Source organism: Chiroxiphia lanceolata, chromosome 26 (assembly GCF_009829145.1).
Source record: "Chiroxiphia lanceolata isolate bChiLan1 chromosome 26, bChiLan1.pri, whole genome shotgun sequence".
Taxonomy (NCBI): domain Eukaryota; kingdom Metazoa; phylum Chordata; class Aves; order Passeriformes; family Pipridae; genus Chiroxiphia; species Chiroxiphia lanceolata.
Window position 1 is genome coordinate 1,083,811 of NC_045662.1, and position 22,708 is coordinate 1,106,518.

Genomic DNA, 22,708 nt, shown 5'->3' on the forward strand with positions numbered 1-22,708 from the left:
GAGACAGCCTGGACCTGGGCAGGGCTGTTAAGGAAACATCCCTGTCCCACCATCCAGGAGCACTCTGGAAGTCACTCCTGCACCACCTGAGCTGGGACCAAAGCCCCTTCACAGCTACACCCCCCACACTCAAGGTCAACCAGGTTTCCTCACCAGCTCCACCCCAGGTTTCCCAGAGCAGAGTCCCAGACATCCAGATCCTTAAAATAATTTTATCATGGTGTGAAAACTAAATAATAAAATCACAGCTTGAGCTGGTGCCTCCAAGGAGGGACCCTGAAGAAAACCTCCAGAGGGGGGCTGGGGGTGACAGGGTATGGGGATGACAGGAGCTGGGAGTGACAGGGGCTGGGGGGGTGACAGGGTCAGGGGAGTGACGGGGTCTGGGTCTGGGGGGTGACAAAATCCAGAGGGGCAACAGGGTCTGGAGGAGTGACAGGATCTGAGGGAGTGACATGGCCTGGGGCAGTGATGGGGTCCAGAGGGGTGACAGGCTCCTAGGGGTGGCAGGGTCTGGGGAGTGACAAAATTCAAAGGGATGACAGGGTCTGGCGGGGTGACAAAATCTATGGGAGTGACAGGGTTTTGGGGGAGTAATGCGGTTCTGGGAAGTGACAAAGTCCGGAGGAGTGACAGGGGTATGGGGGAGTGACATGGCCTAGGGGGAGGGTGACAGGGTCTGGGGGAGTGATAAAGTCTGGAGTGGTGCCAGCGTTTTTGAGGGTGCCAGTGTTCTGTGGGGTGTCAGGGTTTTGGGGGCTGCCAAGGTTTTGGGGGGTGCCTGGTAGTGTTCTTGGGGGTGACTGACAGTTTTGGGGTGCCTGGCAGTGTTTTGGGGTGCCATCCCCGCGGACCCTCAGCCCCGCGCCCCCCTCCGTCTCCGGGCTGCCGCTCCCTTCCGGGCCCCGCTGTTTCCGGGCGAACCTTCGCCCCCGCGGCCGCTCATTGGCGGGCGGCGCGAGCCAGCCGTATCCCCATTGGCTGCGCGCCGGCGGGCGCGGCCAATCGCGGCCGCCGCCTCTCTCTCGGCGAGGGCAGATCCGCGTGGAGATCCGAGCGGGGTCACGTGGCGCGGGGGTGCGCGCGGCGGCCGCGAGGCCGCCGATTGGGTGGGGGCCAGGGCGGCGGCCAATGGGGGCGCGGGGCGGGGAGGGGCGGCCGTTAGGCCTGCGCGAGGGCAACCGCCCGTAGTCCCCTCAGGGCAGCCCCGCGCGGGGCGCGCGTCCGGAGAGCCATGGAGGTGAGGGGCGGGAATGGGACAGGGAGACAGGGACGGAGACAGGGAACGGACAGGGACGGGACGGGACGGGCTCTGCGGCTCCGCCCGTCACACACCCGCTGCAGTTGTCCCGGCTCCGCCCCCGCTGAGGGGACCCCGAAGCCCGACCAGGATTGTGCCCGCCCCTCATCAGTGTCTCAGCCACGCCGCCCCCTCCGGGCTCGAGGCCCCGGCGCCCTGCCAGGCGTGTGAGACAGAGCTCAAGCCTATGGGAAACCGCCCTCTGCAAGCATTCTGAAAAACACTCATGTGGGGAAAATGGGGAGAAGTTTGGATTTGGGGGTGTCCCAGGGACCTGTAAATGAGGTGGTGGTGGTGGGTGAAAGGTTGGATGTGATGGTCTCAGGGGTCTTTTCCAGCCTGGTTGAGTCTCTGATTCTGAGGGTTCTCCCGTGTTCTGTGGGGTCACAAAACATGAGTGATGGGTGTGACTGTGAACAAGGGTCCCTGAGGGGAAAACAAGACCGGATGAGCCCAGGCCATGGGCTGAGCCCAACACTGGCTCTGTGTGTTTGTGGTTTTGGGAAATGTGCCTCAAAAACACGGAAGACTACATAGTTGACTGTGGTGTGAATGAAGATCGTGCTGTAGGTCACAGAGGTTTGGTGCATCCTCAGGGACCTGTAGAAGAAGGTGGTTTTAGAGTGCAGAGCTTACTTGGAACACTTCAGAACCCTAACCCTGTGAAACCTTGACTTTTTCTGAATTTAATAATCATTCCAAATGAGCTGCTGTGGTAATGTGATACCAATAACATCACTTTTGTATTTGTTAGCTAGAGGGGTTCTTAGCCAGCCAGTGCAAGTTTCTGTAGTGTACCTCACCCTCTGGAGAAGGGAAGGAGACCCCTCAGTTTTTGTTTGTTCCCATTCCTTGCTCCTGCTGGCTCATGGTTTCTGGCTCTTGCAGGGGGTGATGGGCAGGGGGGGTCTCTCTGGTGGGAGTTGTTTCTCCCATAGTTCCAGAAGGCAGCAGATTTCCACCACAGCTCCCAGTGTGTGTATTATAGCAAAGTTTTAGCTCATGACATGTGGAAATGCACCCCCCTGCCTGCAAACAACGTAAACAATGTGATGGGAGCAGTGATAGAAGGACCAGAGGTGCCCAGGAATGTGTGGAAGGCTGAATGATGACTCTGCTGCCGTTGGTCAAAGGGTTCCCTGCCCATGGCAAAGGGTTGGACTGGATGAGCTTTAAGGTCCCTTCCAACCCAAACCATTCCATGATTCCATGAGCATTCTCCTGCTCCTGTGGCTGATGTTCCTTTGTGGTGGCTCTGATGTTGGGAAGCTCAGCTTGTGCAAACAGGGAGAGTGCAGGTTTCCTCTTGATCTCTGAACACCTTTTGAGTTTCTTGTGCTTTGGTGGGTTCAGCTCTTCTTTAAGGGTAAACATGGAAGTGTTTCACATCAATACGTAGAGCCGATTCCTCGAAAACTCTGAGGGAACAGAATCCACCGGTAAATAAAAGTGTCAAAGCAATTAACCTTGGTTTGAAATCCACAACTCTGAGCTCTGTGTACAGTTTGTATGGATAATGATGTCCCAGTGTATGCTGATGTCCCTGTGCCCTTTCCTGTCCCTGCAGCCCAGCGTGGCGTTCCGAGGTGGCAGCCGCTGCTGGGGCAGCGCGGAAGCCGGCGGGAGGCCCACGGACGTGTTCAGCGCCGGAATGCCAGGCTCAGGCTCACTCTATGGCTGCTACAAATCACAGGTCCAGTTGGCTCTGAGTTCTTCTTTGTGTCTCTGTGAGAGTTTGGGTTGCTTGTAAACAAAATAGGCAAAATGTGTTTCTAAAGCAGTTGCTTGTTCTGGTGAACGTAAATCACCGCGTTTGATTAAGGGTGATAAACCTCCATGGCTGTAACGTTCACCAGAGGGGACAGTGGCTTTTCTGGTGCAGTCGGAGGTGGAGCAATAAGGTTTGAAGATTAGTATTTCACTGTGTTCTTTGTTTTTCTATTGGCATAAACAGTTGTAGACAAAGTGAGGAGCAAAGTTTTAGGAAACCTGGGAAGTCCATAAGAAGAACCTTAGCTATTTCCACAGATATTTCTGTGGCACATGACAGGTGTAGAGTTCAAGTGTTCTTAGTCTGACCAGTAGAAAGTGCCAGGACAGTTAAAGAAATCAGATCTCTCTTGGAATTTTTGCCTTTAATAGCCATAAACTTACACTGAGGTAGAAGACTCAAATGAAAATTCATTCCCACCACCTTCAAGACCAGACCTGGTACTTAGTCCATCCAGGATTTTGTGGTTTTGCCCAGCAGTTGGGCATCTTTTTGTGCTTACAGACATGGGGAACCCAGGTGTGTGGCAGAGACGTGTATCTGTGGTTAGGCAGAAAGCCTTATTGGGATGAAACCTGGCTTTGTGGGAGGCTTCCTGTTGCTGCCAGACTACTCTGCTCCACGAGGGAGCATATCATGTGTCTTTAACATTCAACCCTGCAAAAGCACCATTAATTAATTTTTTCACTTACTAAGAGCTGAGAAGGCCAATTGTGTTTAAACCAAACAGGCAAATACTCTTTTTCACCTAATCGGGAACCTTTCCTCAAGAACAGAATTGGCTGTAAGTTTTCTTCAGTAGCTTAAATAACCTGTCATGGTGGGGAGAAAGGAGATTTTTCCTGACCCCTGTCAGGGATCATCTGTTAGAAACAGGAGCAGGTGTTTTAGGCTGACAGTGTTGACAATTTTAGGAACTCTCTAAACACGGAAAATGAGTCAGGTTGAGAAAGGAGACATTGTTCATTCTGCACAGGGTGCAAGGTGGAATTTTTCCAAAAATGAAGCACACCGAGGAGTAAAAAGCGAGAGAATTTATACACTAAGGTTTACATAAACCCACCTACCTAATCCAGAGCTCCTGCCTACCTAATGCAGAGTCACTGAGCCTGCACAGCCTTAGGCAACACTTCATAGAATCATAGAATCAATGGGGTTGGAAAAGACCTCTGAGATCAAGTCCAACCCTTGATCCAACCCTGCCTGGATCTAGTGGTTCCCAGACCGTGGCACTGATGCCACATCCAGTCTCATCTTAAAAGCCTCCAGGGATGGTGAATCCACCCCCTCCCTGGCCAGCCCATTCCAATGGCTGATTGCTCTCTGTAAAAAATTTCTTCCTAATATCCAACCTAAACCTCCCCTGGCACAGCTGAAGACCCAGCCCTCTTGTCCTACTGCTACTTCCTGGGAGAAGAGACCAACCCTCACCCGGCTCCCCCCTCCTGTCAGGGAGTTGCAGAGAGTCAGGAGGTCTCCCCTGAGCCTCCTCCTCTCCAGGCTGAGCCCCCAGCTCCCTCAGCCTCTCCTCACAGCACTTGTGCTCCACTCCCTTCCCCAGCCTCGTTGCTCTTCTCTGGACCTGCTCCAGCCCCTCAATGTCCTTCCTGAGCTGAGGGGCCCAGGACTGGACACAGCACTCCAGGGGTGGCCTCACCAGTGCTGAGTCCAGGGGCAGAATCACTTCCTTGGACCTGTTGGCCTGGATTGTTCCTGATCCAGGCCAGGATCCATTGGCCTTCTTGGCCACCTGGGCACACTCTGGCTCCTGTTCATCTTCCTGTCAATCCCCACTCCCAGGTCCCTCTCTGCCTGGCTGCTCTCCAGCCCCTCTGTCCCAGCCCGTGGGGCTGCCGGGGGTTGTTGTGGCCAAAGTGCAGGACCCGGCCCTTGGCCTGGTTGAACCTCATCCCGTTGGAATCAGCCCATTTCTCCAGTCTGTCCAGGTCCCTCTGCAGAGCCCTCCTGCCTTCCAGCTGATCAACACTCCCCCCCAGCTTGGTGTCATCTGCAAATTTGCTTATGGTTCACTCGATCCCCTCATCCAGATCATCGATAAAGATTAAACAGAACTGGGCCCAACACTGATCCCTGGGGACACCACTACTGACTGGATCCCACCTGGATGCAGCACCATCCCCACCACTCTCTGGGCCCGGCCCTCCAGCCAGTTCCTAACCCAGCACAGAGTGTCCCTGTCCAAGCTGTGGGCTGCAGCTTTTCCAGGAGTGTGCCATGGGAGACGGTGTCCAAGGCTTTGCTGAAGTCCAGGTAGACACATCCACAGCCTTCCCCTCATCCACCACCTGAACATAAAAGGAGATCAAGTTGGTCAGACAGGACCTGCCCTTCCTAAACCAGTGCTGTGCCTACCTGGGCCTCTTTGGGGTCTCTGGAGGTGGTTTGGGGAGGTGCCCCCTCCTCAGTTTCAAGCCAGCTCAGCTCAGGACACATGGAAGCCAAGGCTGAGTGCCAGAGGTGTGAGCTGCAGCTCCAGGGCCACATCTTCTCAAACCATTACCAAGCAGGACAGAAATACAAAAGCTTTCCATAAGCATTAAAGCAACAGCTGTTTAACACACCTGAGAACATGTGTTTGTATTCAAAAGAGGGGTTAAAGGTGAGAATGATGCCATCAGCTTCCATCTGCCACAGAGAGCAAAGGGAGGGACAGAGAATTCTGCTTAAAGACATCAATTCCCACCTTTGCAAGTTTTTGAAATATTGTATTAAAAACTTCCACATGCTTTTGGCTACTATTGTTCCCAGTTATATTTAAATCTTGAAGGTAGCTGTTTCACCATTCTCCACATTTTATATACAATCCTAGCACTAAAACAAACAGGTTGGTGTTAACAAGAGAATTGTGGGATGATGTAGCATTTTATTAAAAATTCCTGATGCTGTTGGAGAGCATCTGAATGAAATACCCCACCAATGGTGATTTCCAGCTTTCTTTACTCTTTCCATTACCTGATGGATTTCTTTTTGTCGTGATGGACAGTAATAAAGTCTTCCTGCTACTCTTTTTAGCTTCTTTTAACAGCCTTTGCAAATTTTTATGTTGTAGCAATTTCTTTATTGGACTCCCCAAAGGAGTGGGTTGTATACTTGAAATTAAGGTATATTTTGGTTTTATTACTTGGAAGGAAGTTACTGAGGCTGAGTAGTTAAAATCACAGCCTCTGATCTGGGTAAATTTACAAACACAACAATTAGAATGTGATTTAATTGTTTTATGTTTCTGTGCATTCACAAGGAGTACTAAAGCACCATTTTTATATTGATCTCTGGTGGAATTTCAGAATTACAGGTGTTCTGTTGTATATCTGGGCAGATATCTTGAGCTTCAGTTCTATTTCTTTGCAGACAAACCCTCGTGCCCCACAGGTGCTGATATCTTTGGCTTCTCATGTGTTTCTTTACTCCACGTTCAATTGGATACATTGTGGTTCCATTATTGATCACACCTAGAGCAACAATGGGATGAATGTCATAGACTTTACTTTTAAGCATAGTCAGTATTAAATAGTATTTGTTGTTTCCCTACCTCCTTAATTATGTACAGGCCAATTTCCCAGATTTGAGGGGCTTTGGGAGGCATTCAGGGAAGGGTGTTCCTTTTACCTTTCCTTGTATCCAGTGGCCCTCTGCTGCTGCCTCATCTCCTATGGCTCAGCCATGATGTTTACCTTCATCCTCCTTATGCCTCAAAGGAAATTTGAGGGGGTGTACATTGTCAGATTCACCTTCAGTTGTAACATTAATTAATAATTTAAATTCTCTTCCATTCTCTTTAAACCATCGTACAACTGGTTTTTTGTAACAGTATTTGACTGGACAAGAAAGAATAAAAGGGTTACCCGTATAAGTTTCATATTCAGAAAGGCTAAAGCAATTCATGTCACAGTAAGGGGCTCAACCACTGTAAAATGATACCAACATTATACCAAGTGGGACATCTGGCAGTGCCTTGGCAATGCTGGTCCATGGAATTGTGTTTGTCTAAAATAATTACTGCAGTTAGAGATGCTGCTGCCCCTTGAGGGCATTCAAGTTCTACATAAGACAGGCCTTCTTCCCAGGTGCAGTTCAGGAAGTTATTTTTCCATTTGTTTAGTCCCAGAGGTCCAGAGGGGGTGACTTCTCACTTTTCTGGTCCTGTGGTTTTCTTCAGTGGGTTCCACAGCTCTAGTCCTTGAAGTGTCACAGCTGTGTGTGTTGTGGGAAGAGCCTGATACATTCTTTTCCAGTGTTCCTTTAGTGGCTCGTTATTCCATGATCTTAGATAGACCCCGAGCTCCCACCTGGATGTCAGGAACAGGAAGGTCCAATCCAGTTGGATTCCTGCGCTGAAGAGTTCTGTTGATAGAGGACAAAACTTTCCCTAGAGAGGTAATTAATGACATCACTACAGCCCTTTGTGCCCCACATTGGGCGTGGGTTCAGGCTGTCATGGCTTAGGAATGGTACAGTTCAGTGTCCCCACCTTGTTTTCTCTCACTCCTCTGTTTCTCCCTCCCTGCTGTGGTGGGATGGAGAGGAGACACAAAAGGCAAAGATCATGGGTTGGGATAAGAAAACAGACAGTAACAGCAACAGTATTAATGACAGAAGATTACAAGAAAAGGAACAATTCACATGGAAAAACTCCCCATAGCAGCTCCTTCTGCCACTTTCCTTGACCAGAAGGAGCCCCTTCTCCCCAGAAGAGAGTCCCTTTGCCTCACCCCTGGCAATGGCCATGCCCCTTCCTGGCTACTGCAGAAATTAACCCTGTCCTGCCCAGAACCAGGACAGTTGGATGACACACCTTTGGGTATCCTGTACCTAGGAATGGTCTCTCCCAACAGAACCTTGCCTGCCCCTTCAGCCTGGTCGGTTGGACAGGGAAAAGCTTCAGGCCACCCAGAAAATGTATCCACCAGCACCAATAAGTATCAATACCCATTTTGCCATGAGAATTCAGAGAAATCAATTTGCCAATAACTTCCTGGTCTGTTCCTTTTTTGATTTGTCGTGAGGGCTGGCCAAGGCTGTATCTGTGGACACGGTTCACATTTCTTCGCTATACTTTTTGTGATGCTTCCCATTCCAATCCCAAGGATACACAATTTTACGTTGTTTTCCAGAAATCATAGGGCTCTTCTTAAATCCCTGTGGTATAACAGTCCAGCATAATGGAGTCTTTTGCCCTGTTCATGGATCCTCCCATTAAAATGCAAATAGCTCCTGACTTCTTGTGTGCAGTGAGACACAAAAGAAAGCATCTTACAAGTCTAGTACTGTAAACCACTAATCAGTCTCTTTTAATGTGGTTACAAGGGTATATATGGGTTGGCTAGAACTGAATGCACATCTTGCACTATTTGATTTATGGCTATTAAATCTTGGATTAGTTGGTATTCATCCGACTGTGGTTTCTAAACTGGTAGAACTGGGGTATTAAACTCAGACTGGCATTCCCAGAGCTAATGCATCTTTCCCTGTTTGGCTGTAGTCCTTTTCTAGCTTCCAGTTTCATAGAGTATTGTCCTTTTCTTACTGTCCTTTTCTTACTGGTCTGGTGCCTGGTTTTAACTGGATCATTACCAGTTTCACTTCTTGTGATCTTCCAGGAGAACTGGTCACCCACACCAGGGGAGTCACTGCATTTGCCACTTCTTCGAGTATGTCTTCCTTGGGGTCCTTTTGATCCTGTAACTTGTGTCCCCACGGCTTTTTTTCCTCATGTATGTACTTGGATCTGTCCTTTTTTGTAGGTTATTTGTGCATTTAATTTACTTAATGCCTCTTTGTAATAATGGCACTGGGCAGTCAGATATGTACAGAAGTTTTTGAGTTAAAACTCTTTTTCTAATTCCAAATTTGAGGGACTAGAAGAAAGGCCTTACTTCCTTTTACCCTGTGGCTCCACTGTAGATGTGCTTTGTTTCCTCTGGACTCCTTTACATGTGTTCAATACCGAGTAAGTTGCTCCTGTGTCTGTTAGAAATTCTGCCTTTTCATTCCCCAACTTACTGTGACCAGGGGTTGTGTTGGGGAGTCTTTTGAGCTCTCTGGTCCCTGTCAATCTAAATCCCAATGGACTGTAGCAGTGTTCCTACTTGGGGAGCCTCCCCCCTTGGAGGGTTGTCCAGATGTTCTGGATTCTGGGGGCATTTCTGCTTTCAGTGATCACATTGATCTTTTCCTGTGGTGGGAATTTACCAAAGTCCAATTCCCTTGGTGGGGAACAGGGTCTCCCTCTTCCCCTTAAGTTACCTCCTCCTTTTCCACCTGTCACAGCCATCAACAAACTTGTCTGTCATCCCTTTTCTGAACTCTTTTCCCCTGCTCTTTTCTTTATTTGCTCTTCTCCACCTCATCCTTTTCATTCCACTTCCTTTTCCTGTGTCTAATGCTAAAACATTAATGTCTGCTGTCATCACTTCACAGACCTTTTGAGCATTTTAATTATTCCACGATGCAAAGAAAAATGTCCCATTTTCTTTCTCAGTGACAAAATAACATGAACTACATCCTGTATGATAGTATTATAGTTCAGAGTTCCATTCTGAGACCGTTTTTCTCTAATGCGTACACAGGCCATCACTGGTTACAATATATAATTGACTTTTTTCTGGCAGGGAGATCCCCTCCAAACTTCCCCCAATGTCCTAAAACACAGCCTAAGGTGGGGCTTTCACAATTCCCTCTTCTAACGAGGCAGAACTTCCAGCACCCGTATTGGCAAACAATCACAAACAGTAATTATGCCAATTACAAAACAATGTGTGCTCAAAACCAACCAAGATACAGTATATATAAAATATAATACCTTATACACTTTGGTCATCACCGAGTTTGTGCCTGACAGAAACTAAGTACCGAGAACCAAATTTTTAGCCTAAATACTGATACCCAATACTCCTCTGACATGTATATTTTACTTTACGATTTTAGTCAGGGAGACCTGGGATACCAAAATACCAATTTTAGCAATGTCTCTGCAAAGGGTATCCCACTGGCACTTCCCACCTGAGGGGTCCCAGGGAGGAGTCCCTGGGTAAATCTCACCAGTGCTGGAGTGCTCCTGGTGATTCCTGCAGCCATTGGCAGCTGCTGCCTGGGATCCTGGTCCCATTCACCCCTGTCCCACCTGGGCCACCGAAACTGGGGCTGATTTCAGGAACGCTCTAAACACAGGCAAAGGGGCAGGTTGAGAAAGGAGACATTGTTCGTTCAGCACAGGGTACAAGGTGGAAATTTTCCACGAATACCAAGGAGTAAAACGAGAGAGATTTATACACTAAAGTTTACATAAACCCGCCTACCTAATGCAGAGCTCCCACCTACGTAATGCAGAGTCACTGAGCCTGCACAGCCTTAGGCAACGCTTGTTCCTGCGCCTGTCTGGGCCTCTTTGGGGTCTCTGGAGGTGGTTTGGGGAGGTGCCCCCTCCTCAGTTTCAAGCCAGCTCAGCTCAGGACACATGGAAACCAAGGCTGAGTGCCAGAGGTGTGAGCTGCAGCTCCAGGGCCACATCTTCTCAAACCATTGCCAAGCAGGACAGAAATACAAAAGCTTTCCATAAGCATTAAAGCAACAGCTGTTTAACACACCTGAGAACATGTGTTTGTATTCAAAAGAGGGGTTAAAGGTGAGAATGATGCCATCAGCTTCCATATGCCACAGAGAGCAAAGGGAGGGACAGAGAATTCTGCTTAAAGATTAAGAGAATCCTACTTAAAGATACAGGTAATTCTGCTTAATTTTTGTGTTCCCGGTGTGTGGATCCTGGTTCTCATGTGCTGGTTCCTCCAAGAACCTGGTTATAACCACATGGAACGGCAAAATGACAGCTTGATGTGTTTAATACTAAATCAGTGCTTTTATTTACATTAAATGCAGAATGAAGAAAACGTGGAGTTACCTCAGACCTACAGCTCTTCCCTTTCAACATCAGAGTACTCTGCACCCATGGACCCTTCCCTCTTGTACCCCCCCTGGTCTACATGTGCAGATGACAGCAAGCAGCCCGCCGCTCCTCAGATTAACCTGAAGCCCAGGTAGTCATCCTTGGCAGGGAGTGTGTGTGTGTTGGTGGAGTAGATGGATTAGATTTGTTTGTTTCATTTAACTTAGGAAATCCTTTGAATGAAGGAATTGTTTTAATTAATACCCACTTGGTTTTCAGGATTCAGCCTGAAAGGAACGATTATGGCAGTGAAACAGATTTATATGGACTCGTGTCAAACATACTGGAAGAACAAGACAAACCACAGCCGTGCTTTGCTGAGGGGTGAGTGTGGTGCAGGTGCTGCTGCTGAGGTGTTCTCTGACAGGAACTCCCCTCCCTGATCTCACTGTGCTCATTAATTGGCTCCACATCTGCTGCTGCCCAGACCTCGTGCTCCCCCTTCCTTCCCCTGATGTTCCAATGTTTCGCTTGGGATCCTTGCAATCTTTTCTCCAGGCACTCAGATTGCATGGCAGCTTCTGGCTCTCTGGTATTTACAGAACTTGTTAATTGGCATTTTTAAAATAAGGCCTTAATGAGTGTTGTGGACATGCTGTATTCAAATAAATCCCTTGGATGTATGCCTTGGCCTCTTGTCTTTTAAATCAAGACTGAATTTAGGCTTGAGGTTTCTGTCTTAATTAATGTCAATTCACAGAAAGAATACACAAATCAGACTCCTTCACACTTTCCTGAAATGGCAGGGGAGAATTCCATGCAAAATGAATGTTTCTTGCAGTTCGTGCTACCTGAGCAATATTTGCATATCTAAATGTCAGGTTTATTTTGCCTATATTCCTGCACCAGGAGAGACAATTAGATAGTCATAACCACATGGCACAGAAGGATGCAGGTCCAACATCCCCAAGATATTTTCAGAGTTCCCTGTCTTTTCCATGTCTAAGAGGCAAGAGAGGGAACCCAACTCAGGTTCCCAATGCAGGCACTGCTTTTTCTTTCTGTCTTCCCAAACAATTCCAGGGATTTCTATATGTGTGCTGAGTTATGTGGCTGAAATGGGGGAAAACTTCAGAGAGTCAATCTTGGTCATGAGATAACTCAGTAACTCCTTTGCTTTGGACAGGCAGGGCTGGAATTCTGTTTTCAGTACTCCCAGATTTGGCCTGCAGTGACTTCCATGCACAATTTCCCTTTTACTTAGTCTGTTTGCAGTTTTCCTTGTCAGTGAGGGATAGATTGTCCTGGTTAATTCCTGGTGATTGGTGGAAGGAAGGGAAGTGTGCTGAGATGCTGCCCTTGGCTCTACCTGCAGGAAGCAGTGCAGGCCAGTGTAAGGCACAAGTGAGGTGAGAGAGAAGCTTTCTCTGGAGTGCTGGGACATGGCTTGGGAAGGCTGAGGGCAGTTTGGTTACCTGAACTTGGTGCTGAACCAGGAGGATTTCGGTGGGGATGGACAGTAACTCTCCTGACAGCACTGATGGACCCTGATTTGGTCTGTACACATCTCTTGCAGTTTAAAGGTGTGGCCGTAGCTCCTGAGCTGTGGGGGTGGGTTTTCACAAGGCAGAATCAGTTTTCTCAGCTGGGTGAGGGAAACTGGAGAGGACAGGAATGGGTGAAAGTTGAAGTCAGACATCTTGGAACGATTAGGGAGGAACTGGGTTCTTAAACCTCCTTTTGTGTTTGGGAATGAAGAGCAGCACCACGGATTGGACTCTAACTGTGTGTTTCTTGTTTCCCAAGGAGTTGCCCTCCCACCCTGAAGTCGGTATGGCCAGTGAATGCGAGCAGAATGGACCACCACGACCTGCTGGCAGAAAGCAGGCGTGCTGCAGCTGTCCCACAGCAGGGCTTCTACAGCAGTGAGTCTGTCCCTGCTGCTGACAAGCAGTTCCTGGCCAGTGCCAGCCTGGTGTCCCAGCAGAAAGCAGACGACTGTTACCGCAGCTTTGCCGGCATGGAGCTGGAAGAGCAGAGCCTGTACCCTCCCAGGGGTGAGCGTGCCAACATGCAGAGTAACGAGGGTGTGAAGACAACTCCTGTGTATCAGAACTACCCCTACCTGAAAAACACCTTTTTACCCCAGGCTGGGTACTCAGAAGCAATCAAAGACTCAGGAGCTGATGCTTATTCTTATGGAAGGGAGAAGATGTGTCCCAAGGGAGCAGACGCACAGGTGCGCCCAAAGCGGGCAGAAACATTCCTTCCACAGTGTCACAGATACAGTGAAAGCACAGATTACAGCAGATACACTGAATATTCTCATGCTGGTAAGGCAAAGCCCAACAAGAGCACCAGTTGTAGCCTCCAAGAAAATAGAAAGGTGGTAAATGGAACCCCCGAGGCACCATCTCTGGATGCAGAGCCCTATGCTAAATTATTTCAAGTTAAATCAGGAACTCAGAAAAAATTCGAAGATACAATTTCAGATCAGCATGACTTTACATTTCCCAAGTCTGTAGGACTTGTATCAGAAAAACAGTTTGCAAACGAACCTTCCTTCAGCGCTGATTTTGGGCAAAAAATTGAATATGGACTAAAGTCTTTTGCAGCTTGTCCAGGGAATAATGGTATGGAAAAGCAGCAGTTTTCCAAGGCCGATCTTCAGAATCCTGAATTCTATAAATCACTCTCACTGTTGCCCAATGCAGCAGTTCCTTCAGCAGGCTCTAGTGCGAGGCCAGCGTGGATGAACATCCAAACCAAACCCGCTGCTTCCGGCCCCTTCCAGAATCCAGGTCCTTTGTTGAAGGTGAATAATCAGTCACCTGCATTTCCAAAAAGTTCCAGTCATTCTAATGATGTTTTTCAGTTGCCATCTTCAAATTTGCCTTTAAATTGTAATTTACTTCACAAGTACTGTCAAGACAACCCATTTCTCTCTGGCCTCGACTTGGGTTACAGTGCTGCGGAACGAGCTCGGGCGGCTGCATGTGTGGAAGCCCTGGTTAGGGGTGGAGAAGAGAACATCATCGAGTACCTCAGTGAGAAGAAGCTGAAGCAGCCAAATGGATTCTGTGACAGTTACTTGGCTCAGCAGTTTGGGATCATTGACAATCTGAACAAACAGCGTTTCCAGCTGAAGCCACAGAGCGAGCACTGTGACCTGGAAGGACAGAACCAGGCAGATGGGATGTTGCAGGACATGTACCAAGAGCTCTTGGAGTCTCAGGGGCAGCTCCATCTCAGGGCAGGGAGCGGGGACAGCAATGCCATCAATCCTGGCAGCAGCCTGCAGGCTCCAGGCATTCCCAACTGCGTGGTGGGAGACTTCAGGCGGAACCGGCAGCTGGGTTCCGGCACATTCCCTGTGAGATCCGCTCACCTCCTGGGCCGTTCCGTGGTGCCTCTGGTGGAGCCTCACACCTTGTTCTCCCAAGATGATCTTAAACGCCTCTACCCCTGTTTCACAGACAAGATGTACAGTGACAGTGCTCTCTCTGGTTTTGTGTCAGCATTTGGATTTCAGAAGCAAGTGAAGAACCGCAGTGGCCCTGCCAGCGAGCTGCACGTGAGGCTGGAGGAGTGCTATGAGCAGTGGAGAGCTTTGGAGAAGGAAAGGAAGAAGGTAAAAAATCCCAAACTAAATTAACATCACAGATTTGATGTAGATGTCATCCTGCTCAGTGCAGTCGAAGGTGGTTGTGCTGTTGGGAGTTGAAATGTTTAACAGGACTTCAAAGTTACAAGTTTGCTTCCCTGTATGTTTGGGACTGAAAAGGGAGGGTGTGGAGGTTTGTAGCCTGCTGGGAGCGTAACTAACATTGTATGGAAGGTTGCACTTAAAGCAGGAATTCAGGGGCTTTTCCAGTCTCAGGGTTGGGGCTGGGGAAGGCGTGTTCGTGAGTAACAAAGATATGTTACACCTTATTTATTAATACAGTAAATACAGTTTCTTTCCATTCCATTTCTTAGGTGCTACAATGAGTTCTCACCTTCTGTTTCCCTGAAGGTTTAAACCTAAGGTGTATGTGAAGGGGCTCTTTTTTCCCCCCAGAAACAGAAGCTGAAGAAAGGGTCATTCAGTTGAAACCATTGAACTAAAAGGCTCAGGTAGTGCTGTGTGAAGCCCTGCTAAAATCAATTGCCCTTTTTGGTCAGCAGCAGTAGGAAAACTTGTCCTCATTTCACCAGGTGGATGGGGTTTGAATTTCGGTACGTGGGACTGTCTGTGGGGGAAGCTGGGCCAAATGTTACCTGGCAATAGTGGGGCCTTTGGGAGCTCTCCTGTGCCAGCCCCCCAAAGAAACCTAATTTCAAAGGAATGTAACACAGGGGGGTTTTGCTGAAGTGTTTCCTGAGAAAAGCCAGTGGTTGCTTTGAATAGAGGGGCTGGGGGAGAGTGAGCCCAGCTTGAGGAGGGGAGATGATGTCTGGGGTGCATGGAAAAGTGCAGGGGAGGAGCAGTTGGCATGTGCATGGCCAGGGAATGGTGGGGGAAATTCAGCTGCAGCTTTGACATAGAACCACAGGATGGTTTGGGTTGGAAAGGACCTTAAAGCCCATCCAGTTCCACCCCCTGCCATAGCAGGGACACCTTCCACTGTCCCAGGTTGCTCCAAGCCCCGTCCAACCTGGCCTTGGACACTTCCAGGGCTGGGGCAGCCACAGCTTCTCTGGGCACCATGTGCCAGGGCCTCCCCACCCCCCCAGGGAATGTTTTTTCTAATATCCAATCTAAACCTACTCTCTCTCAGTGTGAAGCCATTGCCCCTTGTCTTGACACTCCATGCTCCTGTAAATAGCGAACGACTATGAAACCACCCAAGAAATGCAATTTTAAAGCAGATTTAGCTAATTAGATGTTGTGATGGGTGTTTCAGAGTGACATAACAAGGGAGTCAGACATTTGAAGTCTTGCAATCAGATTTCAGAGTAATTTTCTGATGGTTTGGGTTGGAAGAGACCTTAAAGGCCATCCAGTTCCACCACCTGCCCTGGTCAGGGACACCTTCCACTAGACCAGGCTGCTCAGAAAAAAAATCTTTCTGTAGTTTAAGTAATCTTTACAAAATTAGGTAAATTGCTGACTGAGACAGTTTTAATTTATGTGTGAGATCCACATCTGTTTGGTCATTTTTTTCCCTGTAATTCTGACTTGCCTCCATTTTATTTCCAGGCAAAACCAGTTCAGGCTGTAGTCAGAGTGAGCAGACATAGCACTGCTGGAACACGGTGTGTTGGCATGATTGCTTTAGTTGCACTGCTTTGAGTAAAGCAGTTGTTCACTTAAAGCAGGTGATTGTCTCACCAAAGGGTTAAATCCCAAATGCCTGAATCCTCATTATCTCCTTTAAAAAAATCCAAAACCCTGAGGGGAAGAAATGGAATATCTGATATTTTTTCTTGTTTCTGTAATAAAGCACACGCCGCACGCACATTCTGAGGGAGTTGTTCTTTTGTTTTCCTGCAGACTGAATCAGCTCTTGCTAAGAATTTCCAAGGGAAAAAGGTTTCCAGTACTAACAACATTCCAATTCCAAGACTGACATCAAATCCATCAAGAGTTGATCGCTTAATTGTGGATCAGCTACGGGAACAAGCCAGAGTGAGTTGTAGGACTAAAAAAAAAAATCTATTGAACTTATCCTACAGAACTTAGAGTACAGTGTGAGATAGGTAAGATGATCAGAGCAGCTTTTCCCAAAATAGCTTTGCTCTCTGCAGAGAATAACATTTCAGCAGATCCTGCTGGAGTTTCTGCAGCTCCAGGATCCCTGTGCTGTTACTAGGGAGCCTCGGAGGGCTGAGGCTCACGGTTACATCCCCACGTGCCCAGAGGATGTGGGTTCTGGTGCAAGAGCTGCACGTGGTGCCAGCACCCAGCCCTGGAGCCTGTGCCTGCACAGCTCTCAGGTGTGCTGCATTCTCAGAGCTCAGCAAGGAGGTGTTCACTGTGGATTTGTAGGCACTGGGTTGGAGGAGGTATTTGTGGGGAAAAGCAAGTTTAATTAATGTTTGAAAGACTTTGATATATATTTGCTTGAGAGTCTGTTATTTTTTAATGCAGAATGGTTATTTGATGCAATTTCAGCCTGAATTTCTGTTATTAGTTTGCTGCTTAATCCAGAGAACCATAACCTGTAGGGCAAGTGTGACTGGGGTCTGCTGAGCTGCAGTGGCTCTGTGCAGCCCTGGGGAGGCAGCAGCTGGCAGGGTTCTACAGGGGGGTGAGCACAAAACCTGAGCTGCCAGCGGGGTGCTGAGGGGCTGCTGTGCCCCTCCTGAGGCCCAGAGCCAGGGTGCTGGTGCTGCAGGAGGAGGAGAAGCAGAGACAAGAGCTGTCCCTGCCAGGGGCTGTGGGCTGAAAGGATTCTGAGAAATGCTGGATTTGGAAGCAGCAGGGGTGAGCAGCAGGATGTCCTACCGGCCTCACACAGGTGGAATAATCCATGAGGCTGTGTCTCCTCACAGTCTGGGGCTGTTCACCCAGTGGGGAGAGCACAGGCAAAGACCTTTAAAACTCTATCCCAAAAGAACAGGGTTGGGAAGGTTCCACGTTTAGAAGGCTTGCCTGTCCTTGCCCTGGTACCTTAAACCTGCCTCTAAAACAGGACTCCCTCTTCTGTAGCCGTTTGAGAAACCGAACTTCAGGGTATAGAACCTCAAATTCTTGTTAGCAACTGTTGGCAACTGAGAAGTAGTTTTAAGGATGCTCAAAAGCACAATGGGGCTGTTGAACCTGAGTTCTAACATCAGACAGCTCAGTGATGGTCAGAGAGGAACAAAGGTTGGAGTGGAAGCTGAGTTGGCTCAATCTGGGATTAACTCTTCGTAGTGTGGAGCATGCAGTTAAATTCTCTTGGAGATCACACCCTTTACTTTGGTTACTTTAGGCAATCAAGTGTAGCCATGGCCCAAGGAATATTACCACTTGGGGATTTTTAGTCTTACCTCTTTCTGCAAAGCAGTGACCAGGTTCTCAGTGCTCTGGGAACATGGCTGAGCAGTCACTCACCATGGGAAAACCCAGTAACCCAGTGATGTGACTGGTGTAGGATAAACAAGACAGCAAAGATGCAGATTTTCAGTGGAGCAAAGAAACCTGAATGTTTGTGCTCAGCTCCTTTAGGCTGAGAGTTCATCCCAAAAGCCAGCCCACATGTGTGGTTCCACAGCAGCCTTCCCTTTCCCAGTCCAGCTGCCCTGCACAGCACAAGGGGATCACCCAGGAATTGCAGCAGGGCTGCAGGAAGGGAGGACCCCAGCGCTCTGGATTCAGGGAAATGCATGTTGTCATGGAACCACCTCCTGTTCCAGGGATGTCTCGAAGCTGCACAGATCTGTTATTAACCAGTGGGCTGGGGGTCCTCGTATGGGGGTATTGTAGCTTTGCTGTTGTGCTGCAGCTTCGGGTTTGGAGATGAACAAATCCCAGGTAAGAACTTAAAACTGCTTCAGCTATAACTTTATGAACTGTTTCAAAGGAAAATAATGGTTATCATTAACCTCGTCTTCCTAATTAGTGAGTTCTCTGGTAAGTGTAGGTGAGCACGGTGTGACCTCCTGTAACGTGTGCACTGTTGGTCAGGTTGTGACCTTACTGGGGAAGATGGAGCGCCTTCGCAGTTCCCCCCTCCATGCCAACATCTCCACTGCTCTGGACAAACACTTGGAGTCCATCCATGTGGTGCAGGCACGGAGAAAGGATGAGATTGTGAACCCTTCCAACCGGCAGCGGCACGGCCCCCCCCGGTGCCAGGATGAGAGAGGTGAGCTGGGCTTGTGTGCGTTTGGAAGGTACCTGGGAAGTTGTGCATATGGTGCAAGGCTGTAAAAAATAAGGGAGGGGGATTGTATTCAAGTTTTAGTTTATTTTTCAGTGTTGGAGCTTCGCCAAAGGCAGACTGGGTGGGGTTTGGATGAGGATTTGAGGGGACACTGAAACGGGTTTAGAGATAAATGGGTTAAATCACTTTAGAGTGTGCTTATTCAATTAATGAACTAGCAAGGAGTGGAAATTATGGGGTTTTTTGGTAACACACTCAAGGTTTGGAGATGAATTAAGCTATTGCCTCTTTTTTCTCCCTGTCCCTCATATTCCTGTTCCCAGCAACCCCTCAGCTCTGCCTTTGTGTAGAACTTCCCTAGTATTTCCATGCTGAATCTGCCCAAAGAGACAGAGATGGCCTTGGGTTACAAATGGATTTCCTCTTCAAGCTTGTTCTGTCATAGACTGGCATAAATATAAATCATATTTTGGACGGATACACAGAAATACATTGGTCAGAATGTTTTCATTCTTATTGGTATCCAAAATAAGCCAAATACTCAGCCTAATCTCTCACTAGTGCACAGGCAGAGTGGCAGATTCCCTTGTCCCTTAGGTGGGAGTCAGGATAAATTCTTGCTCCCTGACCTCCTGCCTTGTGTCAGAAGCTGTCTGACATTTCTGAGTCCTCTGATCTCTTCTGCCTTCCTTTCCACATCTGAACTACAGGGATTATTTTACTTCTTTGGGGTGTCCCATCATGCAGTTCTGTCATTCCCAAGTTTACTTCAAAAGATAAATCACAGCAGGCTTTTTTTTTCAGCTGTTCACCATCATTCTTGTTTCTCTGTATCTTGACTGAAGATTATGGGACTTGTTAAGGTGAAGGGTGGTTTTTTCGTGTGTTGAAGCCCTTGAAAATAATTGGCTCTGGCTTTACCTGGCACTACCAGATCTGTGAGCTCTTTGGAACAGGATAGTATGGGAAAGAGTTGGAGTAGAGAGGAGAGGGAGCCTGGGGCAGCAGTTGGAGAGGATTTTTCAAACAGTAAATTATTGAATGCAGTATCTGTATTTGCTGTGTGTCTGGGAAAGCCTCGAGGGAAGGGCCTGAAGCTGCACAGCTCCTCTCTTTGGCAGAGCTTTCTTGTTAATGGCTTTGGTTTGTTTGGGAGCAGGTCTTCCCTGGCCCAGCCCTGTTCCCGCAGCACCTTTCTCTTCCATCTATCATGGAATTACAGGATGGTTTGGGTAGGAAGGGATCTTAAATCCCATCCCTTTCCACCCCCCGCCATGGGAAGGGACACCTTCCACTTGACCAGGTTGCTCCAAGCCCCATCCAACCTGGCCTTGGACACTTCCAGGGATGGGGCAGCCACAGCTTCTCTGGGCAACCTGTGCCAGAATAACGGGACCACTGCCCACGTGACCCTTTGCAGCACTGGGGTACAACACTCATTCACAGAACGTGACCTGTCTGCTTCAGCCGGTGCTCCAAACGAGCCGCTCCTTCCCCTGTCACACAGATTTCTTGGCAGGGCAGGTGGAGGACCCGCCTGTGCCCGAGTGTGTGTGTGTGCCGAGTGTGTGTGTGCACAGAGCACCCCAGCCCGGGGTGCAGGGCAGCGCGAGGGGCTGCAGCACCCTCAGCGCTCAAACCACAGAAATTCAGGTGCAGCTCTTACACACTTGTTCAGAGCCAGGCAAGGTCAGAGCTCCGAGGGCCCGAGGTGTGGGCTGAGGGAGCCCCAGCAGGGTGGCAGCACTAAAGGGCCCTTTCCCCGCAGTGGTGCTGGCTCTGGCCGTGGCACTCCGAGCGCTGTGCCAGGCCACGCGCAAGGTCCGGACCGTGCTGTGGTGCGCCTTCCAGATGACCCTGCCCAAACCCTCCGCTGGAAAACGGGCCCGGGACAGAGTCCCCCAGGAGCTGGCACCGACCGAGGAGAAGCGACTGGAAAGCGCCGCGGGCGCGGCCCCGGCCCCGCGGGGGCTGAGGGAGGCGGGCACAGAGGGAGCCCCCGCGCCCTGCACAGACCTGCTGCGCGGAGTGTACGAGAGAGGGGACGCCAGCGCCTCCTAATCTCTGATTCCTTTTGGTTGCTTCAAAGTTTCAACTGCTAATGTTCGTATTTAAAGCTGTATCTTGACAAGAAGTGGGATTTGCCTTAAGGGCTCTGAGGTTAAGCTGTTAACAGACAGGGTCAAATTGTTGGAAAGCCAAACTGGTGAATGTTAACTTAAAAAAATAATCACACTAATTCATTAACAGCCAAGATATTATTTATCTCCTGCGGGTGAACCCTGGTGTCCAACTCTCCCGATAACTTTTTAGTTTTGCTTTTGGAAATAAGTTTTTAAATAATGGTTCTTAGAGACTGTGGCGTGATGGGGTGTGAGATTGGTGTCACATCACATTACAGTTTCCTTATTGAACTAAAACCTGGAAACAGGAGGAAAAAAGGCTAAGAATACCCAATATTCATGTCAAATTAGATATTTAAAATACAAATATTTATGAACTTGAGATTTTAGAATCTATGTTTGGGAAAGGAGATATGCACCAGGTTCCACTAAATTACCAATTATTGCTGTGTGAAACCATGAATGTAGTGAATGTGTTCGGATATTTGGGCATGCTCTTGGGAACAAAGGAACCTCTGTTTTAAAGTATTTAAGCTTAATCAAACTACGACAGGCACACAGGATTGTCCTGCAGAGCTGTGCAGCAGCTGCAATAATGAGCGTTGTTTTTAATGAATTTAAATTTGGAAGAGGTAGCGCAAAGTTCTGAAACTTGGGTTTTCTTGAAGTTAGTCTTTCACTAGTTTGGTTTGAAATTTGATTGTCGGCTTTTAGACTTCTTTATTCCCCTCTGCCTTTGGGCAGCTCCCAGCACTGGTGTTTCCTGCAGCTCAGTCTGTAGGAACAGGAGTGGCTGATTCACCGTGTGCTTGAGGAGGAGGAGGATCCACCCTTGGGACATGGTGGGGTAAAGTCACTGAGCTGTCTGTGCCTGGACAGCCTGGTACTGCCAGGGCTCTGTTCTTCCTGTGCTGGGAATGCTGGTGGGCAGAAGGGGTGATGGCACCATATAAATTGCCACTGGATGATGTGACAGAAGCGACTGCAGAAGGCTCAGCAGAAGGTGGGTGAGCGTGTGATCACTGCAATGACCAGAAGCGCTGCCGGGGTGAGTGTTTTGGGGCAGAACAAGCACAACTTCATAGCAGTCACTGCACTGGGGTTTGTTCAGTTTAACCCAGGCTGTGTTGATGTTAAAGCAAAACTGACTGTACTGGCTGGAGTCGTCTGTAGGAAATAAATTCACTTTTGCTGAAGAGCTTTTGTTCTGTCAGTGTGTTCCCAGGCCAGGCTCCTCAAGCCTGAGCTGCTACTGGAGGTGAAACCTTCAGTCCTTTATGGAAGTGTGTTTAGGGGGATAAAGCAAAGGGGATGCTGAAATCATGGAGAGAGCTGTACCCATACCGATGGAAACGCCAAAGGGAGCCAGAGTGGGGAATTTCTTTTCCCTGCAGGTGCCTCATTGTCTCCCAGCTTTGCATTGCCAGGGAAAGCTGATGCAGCAATTCCAGCATCTGCACTGGGATTCTTAGGAGTGAGTCCAGAATATTCCTGCTCTATAAATAACTCCCATGTGTTGGTGCCAGCCATGCACTGCTGACTGTCCTGGATGGGCACTAGTGGAGCAGCAGCGCTCCGAGCTCCAGAGGCTGAGTCGGTGCCTACCCGGGAGCCCAAACTGTGGGAAGGGGGGGCCACTCTGGGGGGCAGAGGGGACAACAGCCCGGGGGAGCAGGGAGGGGCAGCCCTGCAGCCTCATGTGCTGGGAAGCATCAGCTCACTTGGGGTTCCCAACACCACCAGCTGCTGCCATGGTGCTGCTCCTGGCTGCGGTGCCCCAGGACAGGGCTGGAAGCTGAAGGGCTGGACCTCCTCTTGCTC

General features: G+C 48.9%; 1 protein-coding gene across 3 annotated transcripts; it reads left to right on the top strand.

The window, feature by feature from the left end:
- Positions 1 to 1,142: 1,142 nt before the first annotated feature.
- Positions 1,143 to 22,083, top strand: MEIOC (meiosis specific with coiled-coil domain). Of its 3 annotated transcripts, none has more exons than XM_032711513.1 (8): positions 1,143 to 1,240; positions 2,868 to 2,993; positions 10,965 to 11,122; positions 11,251 to 11,355; positions 12,778 to 14,602; positions 16,448 to 16,582; positions 18,566 to 18,746; positions 20,533 to 22,083. In XM_032711513.1, exons 1-8 carry the CDS (start codon positions 1,235 to 1,237, stop codon positions 20,823 to 20,825), a joined length of 2,829 nt encoding a protein of 942 aa, XP_032567404.1. In that variant the 5' UTR covers positions 1,143 to 1,234; the 3' UTR covers positions 20,826 to 22,083. The 3 variants fall into 3 exon arrangements, with proteins under 3 accessions (XP_032567404.1, XP_032567406.1, XP_032567405.1); XM_032711515.1 differs by lacking the exon at positions 20,533 to 22,083 and adding an exon at positions 19,088 to 20,504; XM_032711514.1 differs by lacking the exon at positions 2,868 to 2,993 and having other exon boundaries at positions 1,200 to 1,240.
- The last annotated feature ends 625 nt before the right edge of the window (positions 22,084 to 22,708 follow it).